At 39.4% G+C, this 8,860-nt stretch overlaps 3 protein-coding genes across 3 annotated transcripts; 1 reads left to right on the plus strand and 2 right to left on the minus strand.

The window, feature by feature from the left end:
* Window positions 1–2,527: 2,527 nt before the first annotated feature.
* Window positions 2,528–3,534, minus strand: slx1 (nuclease slx1). Its single transcript, XM_966766.4, has 4 exons — window positions 3,377–3,534; window positions 3,281–3,332; window positions 3,044–3,229; window positions 2,528–2,994 (listed from the first exon to the last, which is right to left on the minus strand). The coding sequence occupies exons 1-4, from the start codon at window positions 3,532–3,534 to the stop codon at window positions 2,665–2,667; spliced, it is 726 nt and encodes a 241-aa protein (XP_971859.2). The 3' UTR covers window positions 2,528–2,664.
* Window positions 3,535–3,595: 61 nt separating this feature from the next.
* Window positions 3,596–4,422, plus strand: Ubc10 (Ubiquitin conjugating enzyme 10). Its single transcript, XM_966712.4, has 3 exons — window positions 3,596–3,737; window positions 3,787–3,882; window positions 3,927–4,422. The coding sequence occupies exons 1-3, from the start codon at window positions 3,711–3,713 to the stop codon at window positions 4,266–4,268; spliced, it is 465 nt and encodes a 154-aa protein (XP_971805.1). The 5' UTR covers window positions 3,596–3,710; the 3' UTR covers window positions 4,269–4,422.
* Window positions 4,423–4,909: 487 nt separating this feature from the next.
* On the minus strand, window positions 4,910–8,842 carry RecQ5 (RecQ5 helicase). The gene is made up of 7 exons (XM_008196262.3): window positions 8,581–8,842; window positions 7,696–8,530; window positions 7,059–7,508; window positions 6,898–7,009; window positions 5,950–6,225; window positions 5,144–5,720; window positions 4,910–5,099 (listed from the first exon to the last, which is right to left on the minus strand). The coding sequence occupies exons 1-7, from the start codon at window positions 8,678–8,680 to the stop codon at window positions 5,023–5,025; spliced, it is 2,427 nt and encodes an 808-aa protein (XP_008194484.1). The 5' UTR covers window positions 8,681–8,842; the 3' UTR covers window positions 4,910–5,022.
* Between the last annotated feature and the right edge of the window lie 18 nt (window positions 8,843–8,860).

Here is an 8,860-nt window from a genome sequence, read left to right on the forward strand (position 1 = left end):
GCGATCTAGTTGGCTTAAGTAACAACAAAAACATTGCACTCGAAATAGATGAGTTTGAATTTGGCGCTTTGGCAACAGATTGCGTGGAAATAGCGCGAGTCAGTCATCGATAAACAACCGAAATTCTTGTTGGAGTAACACAATCAAAATTGGATGATTTGTGGCTCGTTTGTGTATACAAGGAGTCGTTTCCCACAACTCGAATGGTTTCCATTAAATTTATGGCCGGTTTGTTTACGTCAAGTGGTAGCACTTGATGTTAATTACAAACTGGAAGTGTTTGGGGAAAAAATCCGATGGGATTTTGGACGAAAACGCCTGATTTATTCAAAGAAAAATTCTATTTTTAATAATGTGCGAGTAAAAGAGGTGGAAATTAATGAGGGGTTTCGCTACACGCATCGAAGGGAACAGTTCGAGCTTTTAGGGGGCGCCGGAAATAGACTTGGAGTTAAATGGCAATTTAAATTTGCTTTTTCAACAGTTTTTCATTTAAAAAATTAATCATTTATTATCTGCTTAGTTCACAACACTGTAAAATGTCAACTAAACGTCTTTTTAGAAATTTCAAAAGTGTCAGATTTGCTAAAAATATTTCGTAATCAAGTTTGCTATGATTTAGAAAGTAAAAAATTAGAGAATTGTTACACAATCAAGCATTTAATTGAATAGAGATTTGTCTGAAATTATTGAGAAATTGAAGAAAAAATTAAAAACGCATTTTTAAAAAGGCAAAAATTTAAAATGAAAGTAAAATATTGGACGAATAAATTAAAAAACTTGGCACGTGAAAGTATCCAATGAACGAACTTTTGAAAAGTTAATTGTTTTTAACAAATGTCAATATTGTTAAAAATGATTCGTAATCAAGTATGCTATGATTTCGTTAGTGAAAATTAGGGATTTATCGAATTAGAAAGTAAAAGTGTGCAATGAACTGATTTTTTAAACGTCAAAAATTTATAAAAATTGACTAAAGCCTAATTTTTGAACGGTTATTGAGTTAAAAATTAATTATTTAAATAATTATTTGGCTGGAAACATTGTAAAATTGAATAAAAAGTGTTGGTATTCGATGAGCTTATTTTTTAAAAGTCAAAAATTAAAATAGTTGAAAATGTTACACAATCAAGCATGCCACAGTTTTCTAGAATAAAAAAATTATTATTTTATTGAGTACATTTTGGTCTAAAATTGTTGACAAGTTGAAGAAAAAATTAAAAACGCATTTTTATGAAGTTAAAGATTTATATTGCTCCAAAATTGCTTAGAATTAATGAACAAAATTAATTTTTTAACACTTGTTGCGTTAAAAAAATATCGATTTATGTAACTACTTGGCTAAATGTGAATAAAAAAGTGATGGTATCCAATGAACGCATTTTTTAAACGTCAAAAATTATGACAAATGTCAAAATTATTTTACAGTCAAGCTTGCCATGGTTTCTTGGAGTAAAAAATTAAGAACTTAATTAATTATTTGTTAAAAATTAAGACAAAAATTTCAACAAAAAGAATTTTTAAACGTTAACAGTTGAAATAAATGATAAAATCACAGAACGTGTTTCACAACCAAGCTTGCCATGTTTCAATATTCGGGACGTAATAAATTATTGGATAAGATTCTTATTAAAAAATGTAAAAAACGAAAGTTATAAGTAAATACAAAATTGTTTTTAAAAATTAATAATCAATAAAAAGTGAAGGTATTTAATAAAATTAACCAAAATTCGGTTTTTCAATCAAAAAAGAAATATTTTTTGTAATAATTTAACTCAAAATATAATAACACATTAATAAAAAACTGAACATTTTTTAAACGTTAAAAGTTAAAACAATTGTCAAAAATGTTAAAAACATTCCAATTGAATTTTTTTATTTTTCTAGAGTAGAAAAAACAGAAAATTATTGATTATTTGGCTGTAATAATGAAGAAAATGAGGAAAAAAATTTAAAAAATTTATTATTTAAATAACTATTTGCTTTCGGATCGAGACAAACTGAATTTAATTGATTGAGATTTTGGAACGAACCGGTTTGATTTACGGCCTCGTCTGCCAACACCAGCGCTCGGTGGGCGCGGCCAAGTCCGAAGCCCCTCCCCGTACACTCCCCGACCGATTTGGTGGAAATAATCTCATTAATCAAAAAGTGAAATAAAATCGTTTTGAACTTTTTCCTCCGTTTGATTATTTGCCGGAAGAAGACGAAAAACGGAAATTTCTCGCCGGTTTTAATGAAAAACTCCCAACTTATTCACATATGGTAGCAGTAAAAATAATTCAGAGGTGATGAAACGCAAACGCGAGCGTTTCCTTCCATTTATAATATGTCTGTCAGTGCTCTGACCCAGCCTGCGACCTCTGTCACCACATTCATCCACAAAATGCATAAATAAATGCCGACAATTTATTAAAATAAAACAATTTTTTGCAAAAATTACAAATTTATTCAACATTTTTCTTTTTGTACAAACAATTAATCATGTCGTCTTGTCAAGTGGGTCTAGGAAAAAAAAACAAAAAAAATCACCAAAATATATATTTGTAATAATAATAATAATAATAAGTTGTAATGAAATGGCCATTAACGGCACGTTTGCCAGTGTTGCCAACTTTGTAATCGTGGTAAAAGTCGGTATAATTTAAATTAGAATTGAGCAATTTATTCACAATCCCCTAAGTTGGTGATTTCCACGTCCTGGTTGTGGTAGCCCTTAAACCTGCGGACTAAATCCCCCCAAAGACAGGGTTGGCAACACTTGGGGCACCGCCCCTCCACCGGCACGTAGTCGCCCCCTTTGAGAAAACACTTGGACAAACAAATAACATGAGCGTTTAAATCGCACTCAAAATTCAAACACTTCATTCCATTAAAAACCTCATCATTACACAAATAACAAAAATTCGTTTCGTGCGATAGTGTGACAACACTTGGGATTTTTTTACTAATAACTGGGCCGTAACAAATTGGCATATGGTCCGGTGGCTTTTTCTACAAAAAAAAAAACGACAAGTTTTTACAAATTTTTGGCAATTTTTACCTCTAGATCGCGTCTGAATTCATCATTGAGCCAGCGAATCGTCAGCGGGAGCCTTTTCCAAGGCCCCACTTGCAACATTTCGCTTAAAACCCTAATCGTAAAATCGTAAACTTTTTCTTTGGTATTTTTTTTCGAAACGTGCGCCAAACGGCGCGAAACGTGCGGGTGTTGCCACGCCCACTCAAACTAGAACAAAAAAACCCTAGATTTGAAACCAAATCAACGTCCGATTTTTACTCTTAGAGCCGAGATATTGTTCGGAAAGCCGTGAATTATCAAAACCATCGACCTGAAAGTGTTATACAGGGCCGGTGTGTGGCGTTTTGTACCTACCAGGGCCCCTTTTGACTGGTCTTCCAGGCGCCACCGTGTTGCTTCCCGCGGTTGTGCTGCTTGATGCGGCGGTTGGGGTCCACCGTGTAGCCGATGTAGACGCGCCCCTTGTACTTGGGGTTGGTGCAATAGAGCAGATAAACCCCGAAAAAGTGCATTTTCGAGGTTAAGTTCCTAGGGAATTTGGCGGTGTGCGTGCACACTTGACTGTCACCCCACCTCACCTGTCAAATTTCAGTGTGTAATGGGTGATTAAAAATTGCTTTTTCCCAACAATTCAAGTGCTTTTTTTGATATTATTACGTTTCCGGTCGTTTTGGACTAAATCCGCGACATGGCGGCCACGCGAAGACTGCAAAAAGTGGGTATTTTCCGGGCGAGATTCCGGGCTCATTCTGTATTTTTGCTAGGAGTTGGGGGACATCCGGAACTCCGGGCTGAAGTCGTTCCGGGACATTCAGGTCGACGAGACGAACATTTTGACATGGCAGGGGCTCATAGTTCCGGTAAGTGTGCGAGGCTTCGCCCCCAGCTCACGGCGCGGTTTTAGGACAACCCCCCGTACAACAAGGGCGCGTTTAAGATAGAGATCAACTTTCCGGCCGAGTACCCCTTCAAGCCCCCCAAAATCACCTTCAAGACGAAAATCTACCACCCGAACATCGACGAAAAGGGGCAAGTGTGCCTCCCGATCATCAGCGCTGAGAACTGGAAGCCGGCCACCAAAACCGATCAAGTGATCCAAGCCCTGGTGGCGCTGGTCAACGAGCCCGAGCCCGAGCACCCCCTCAGGGCCGATCTGGCCGAGGAATACATCAAAGACAAGAAGAAGTTCACCAAAAACGCCGAGGAGTTCACGAAGAAACACAGCGAAAAGAGACCGACGGACTAGTGGGGCGATTACACCAACTGTGATTTTACGAATTTTTTTTCTACCACGCTCGAGGGGGCCCTTTATTTTATTTTTAAGTGAGTGGACTAAATCGTGGGATAGATTATTTAATTCGCTTATGTAACATAATCAATAAAGAAGTACTTTCATCCAACTTGAGCCCCCATTTTTTTTGTGGGGTTACGGCCCCAAAATCACCACAAATCCCCAAAAACACGATCGTTACGTTGCTTTCTGGCCTAATTTGGACGCCAAATCGTACCAAACGCCCACAATTGCTAAATAAAACGCTTGGTTTTTGTGAGGTTAGGTTGCCCAAAGTTGGGCCAAACACACCAAAACTAGTTCTAGTTAAGTACAATCGGCACACATCAATTAATTGCGGCGCCAAAGTCATCTTTTGCCCAATTATAATTCAAATGCCCAGTTTTAAACACTTGAAATGTTTTTTGAGGTTAGGCCACAAAAATGGGTTAATTCAACCAAACGGTGTGCTTATTTTTCCAATGCGGGCCTCTCTACTCATTTGTAATTATTAAAGTGCGATTTTGTTGAGTTGTGACCCAATTATGATAGTTTCAAGGGAATTGCAAAAAGTGAGGTTATGTAACACCGGACGAGGTTTGGGGGAAATAACTGTGTGAATAAAACACGTTTATTTATTCGTATCAGGACTCGCTTGTAGTCGCATTACTGTGGCAATTGTTACACAAATGAAAACAAAATAGTTATGTAACACAAAAACAACTAAAACTTATAATGCGGTTTGTGACGTGATTTCGTCGTTTTTCTTCAGAAAGTCTTCAACGTACTCCTTAATTTCACTCTCGTCTGAAATTGCATAATTATAAACGAAAAAACACCGTGTTCTGTACCTTTGTCAATTAAAGCGTGTGAGATGTTTCTCGCCGTGCTTTTGAACGTGTCTCTCGACTCAAATCGCTTTTCGACGTAGGCTGGTGTTAGTAATTTGACAACGAGATTTCCAATTTCCGTCTTTTTGAGTTTATTTTTTTTGATTTTGTTGGTGCTACTTTCTACCGATTCGACAAACTTTTCGTACTCTTTATCAATGGAAGACTCGCCGCCAGTCTTCTGTTTCTTTTCGTGCCGCCTATGCCTGTCCTCATGCTTCCGTTTCCGCTCCTTCTTCTCGTTATTCTCCTCCTTACTTTTGGCCGTTTCATCGTCCGACTCGTCGCCGAACAAATTGGCCAGATCGCGTTTTTTCTCCCCCATGCCCTCACTTTTAAACGTCTGTTGCACTTGGTAGACCTGTGCCGCCGTTTGAAACGCAGCCCCTTTCACTTCAGTCTTTGCCTGCTGTCTTTGCTCTTTTTCGATGTTGCGGAACAGATCGGTGAGTGTCGCATATTTGGCCGGTTTTGGGGCGAAACTCACCAATGCCTCGTACACAACATTATCATCAGTTGAGCGTTTTATCGCCGAAATCTGCAAAATGTGTGTCACGACAACGGCTATAAATACCACGAGTTTCCGACGAGAAAAACTCGACCGAAATTGCCATTTAGCACACTAATGACACCGAAAACCACAACTCACACACAAAACGCACGATTTCACGCTCGAAACACGCCAAATTCTACGTTTTTCGAAATTTTACACCAATTACGTCTGGTGTGACAAGTGACAGTTGGCAGCGCGCCAAATTCAAACTTACGATTCGGGCAATGGAGCTACGGTACATTGTCATGTTGGTATTGGCGGAAAAAACGCCGTATTCGACGTCAATTGCACAATCCTCCACGTCCTTGCGGTCGAAAATTTGCTCCTCTGCACATTTGGTGTAATTATCGTGCAAAACCTCGACCATTTTGCTTAAATACTGTTCACGAGTTGCCAACGTCAAGCCTTTAACTTTACTAGATGTGGACGCTGGCGCCCTCACACGTGAGTGTTTCGCAAACAACTTCTCGACTGTTTTTTGCGACACGTCCTACAACCACCAATCAGAAGCAAGGCGCGTTTTTTAAAACACTAGGGCCGGGTTGCTCACGGCGAGCTTAAATCGAGCTTAACTCTAAGCTAAGCTTAAGCTAAACCCCACATCAGAAGTATTACTAATTTTAATAATGATAGCCATCTATACCTCAATTTAGCCGTTTACGAAATATTTATAGTTATTTTTTTTTTCAATTTGCACCTTGCAGTTCAAAAATCGATAACTCTGCCATTTTAAAAAATTTGGAAATATTTCTTAGCTCATTCGAAAGAGGAAACCTAGATCTTTCTTTTGGTGTTCTCAAATTTCTAAAAAAAGATAACAAACACCAAATGTTTAAAGTTAAGTTTTTCGAACTTTAATCACCCATAACTCAATTTTTTCAAATGAAATGCCACAAGTTTTATTTCATTAATTCATAGTGAATTTAATTCCGCAACGATCTGTATGAGCATTCCCTATACTTATGTTACAATAACTTTTTGTTGGGATTTAAAAATTCATTAGCCAGAGCAATTTTCTCATAGGTTGCCATGGAAACGAGAAAAAAATGTGAAAAACAAAGTTTTTTTAATTTAATTTTTTTTTCAAGTGCGGTTTAAGCTTGGTTTAAATTTAAGCCGAGTTTAGGTCCGAACTGAGCAACCGGCCCTAAAACCAACCAACCTGTGCGCTACGTCTAAGTGCAAATTGCTTTTGTATCAATTGATTTGATTCGTTCCGTGCCTTAATCTCACGTTCCCCACTATCAGAACCCGTCTCATTTGCGTAAAAATCCCTACAGTTTGTAAATAATAAATACAGAAAACTGTAATACCGACCCTTACTCCATCCCCTTGCGACCACCTCCATACAAATCGGAATAATCCTCACTTTGCACACTCAAGCCAACCGTATTATATTCGATATTTCGTACATGAAACTCCTCCACCATTTTTTTCACAGCCTTCTTATCCGTACAATAATCACACTTGTTGATACATTTAGGCGGTGGTTCCCCGAAATGATCACTGAATAACTTATGGCGACAATAGTCACTATTTTCGCAAAATTCTACCATTTTTTTAAAACTTTTTAACGCATTTTCGGCCTTAATTTTCCTCGATTGTTTATCCTTGGCTTTGCCAAGGTCATGGTTTAGGTGAAATAAAATGGCACGGCTATCGCCTCGATTGTAATAAATGCGGCATTTGGCCGGCTTGCCGTCACGGCCTGCTCGACCCGACTCCTGATAGAACGAAGCTGGGTCTTTGGGAACCCCCCAATGCACCACGAACCTGCGAAGTGACCACATCCCCTGAACGCCAACTTCACAAAACGCGACAAAAACTAATTTAAACGAATCAAGCGCGCAATTTAATTAATTGTTGATTTTAATTTAATTAAAACGTGTCAATATCCCATGAACGCATGTTAATATCAACTTGACAGTTACCATTCTAACCTCAAAAAAATGAAACTTACCGCACTGTTGCCTTATCAACCCCCATGCCGAAGCTAATTGTGGCGCAAATGACCTGTGAGTCGCCCCTTTGCCACTCCTCTTGGCATTGCAACCGTTCGGTATTTTTGAGCCCCGCGTGGTAAGCCCTAGCCTTGAGCCCCAAACTATTCAGTTTGAAGGTCACGGCTTCGGTTTGTTCGCGCGTGCGACAATAGACAATACCGCAGTCTTGACTGTCTTCAAGACACCCAACGATGAATTTTTTCAAATGCAAAAACTCGTTTTCGATCAAATTTTGAAACAAAACATCGTAGTACAAATTGGCGCGAAAACACGACGTTTTGAACAGTTTTAAATCGGCGAGTTTGAGACTCGTGATGATGTCTTTGGTGACTTCGGCGCCTGCTGTTGCAGTTAGCGCAACAAAGGGGATTTTTTTGGCGCGTAATTCCCCCAGTTTGAGGTAATCGGGGCGAAAGTCGTGCCCCCATTGGCTCACACAATGCGCCTCGTCTACCACAACAAACGCGACTTTATCGAATTTAACCAAATTATCGTACAGGGATTTGAAGGTTTTCGTGGCGGCTTGTTCGGGCGTTATGTAGAGGAGGCGCGTGAGGGGCTGCGTGGATTTGAGGTCGGCGATGAGCGCGTCGCGGTCCGACTTTGAGGTTTTTGAGTTGAGGGACTTGGCGCGGATTTTGAGGGCGTTCAAGTGGTCGATTTGGTCCTTGATTAGGGCTAGAAGGGGCGAAAAAACGATGGTGGTTTGGTTGGGGCGCAAAACCGCGGGCAATTGGTAACATAGGGACTTGCCCGAGCCCGTGGGCATTGACACCAGCACGTCGTGCTGCCCTAAAACAGCCCCCTTGTGTTGCGAGCGGAGGGAAATTAAAGTGACTCACTTTGGCATATTTCCGTAACGGCGGCTTGCTGCAGCTCCGACTTGAAGGAATCGAACTTAAAAGCCGATTTTAGGGCCGCTTTTATCGTGCTTTCGTCCATTTCGGACGCTTTTTCAAACTAACCTAAAAAACTGGCACAGGGAACTGTATTACCGGTAGCACCATTTCGGCGATTTTTACGATTTTAAGAGAAAAGGGCCAAAATCTGGCGCAATTCTCGACCCTGATTTAATCCAAACGTTTAGTTACATGGGAATTTGTTTGTGAACCGATTATTTAT

The sequence above is a fragment of the Tribolium castaneum genome, chromosome 8 (genome assembly GCF_031307605.1).
Source record: "Tribolium castaneum strain GA2 chromosome 8, icTriCast1.1, whole genome shotgun sequence".
Taxonomy (NCBI): domain Eukaryota; kingdom Metazoa; phylum Arthropoda; class Insecta; order Coleoptera; family Tenebrionidae; genus Tribolium; species Tribolium castaneum.

Coding starts and splice junctions, on each gene's coding strand:
- slx1 (XM_966766.4), bottom strand. CDS start 3,534: ATGCACTTTTTCGGGGTTTATCTGCTCTATTGCACCAACCCCAAGTAC. Junction 3,333..3,376: donor ACCAGTCAAAAGGGGCCCTG/GTAGGTACAAAA, acceptor TAACACTTTCAG/GTCGATGGTTTTGATAATTC. Junction 2,995..3,043: donor AATTCAGACGCGATCTAGAG/GTAAAAATTGCC, acceptor TTTTTTTTGTAG/AAAAAGCCACCGGACCATAT.
- Ubc10 (XM_966712.4), top strand. CDS start 3,711: ATGGCGGCCACGCGAAGACTGCAAAAA. Junction 3,738..3,786: donor CCACGCGAAGACTGCAAAAA/GTGGGTATTTTC, acceptor TATTTTTGCTAG/GAGTTGGGGGACATCCGGAA. Junction 3,883..3,926: donor GGCAGGGGCTCATAGTTCCG/GTAAGTGTGCGA, acceptor GCGCGGTTTTAG/GACAACCCCCCGTACAACAA.
- RecQ5 (XM_008196262.3), bottom strand. CDS start 8,680: ATGGACGAAAGCACGATAAAAGCGGCCCTAAAATCGGCTTTTAAGTTC. Junction 7,509..7,695: donor GTTGATAAGGCAACAGTGCG/GTAAGTTTCATT, acceptor GTCACTTCGCAG/GTTCGTGGTGCATTGGGGGG. Junction 5,721..5,949: donor GTAGCTCCATTGCCCGAATC/GTAAGTTTGAAT, acceptor CACATTTTGCAG/ATTTCGGCGATAAAACGCTC.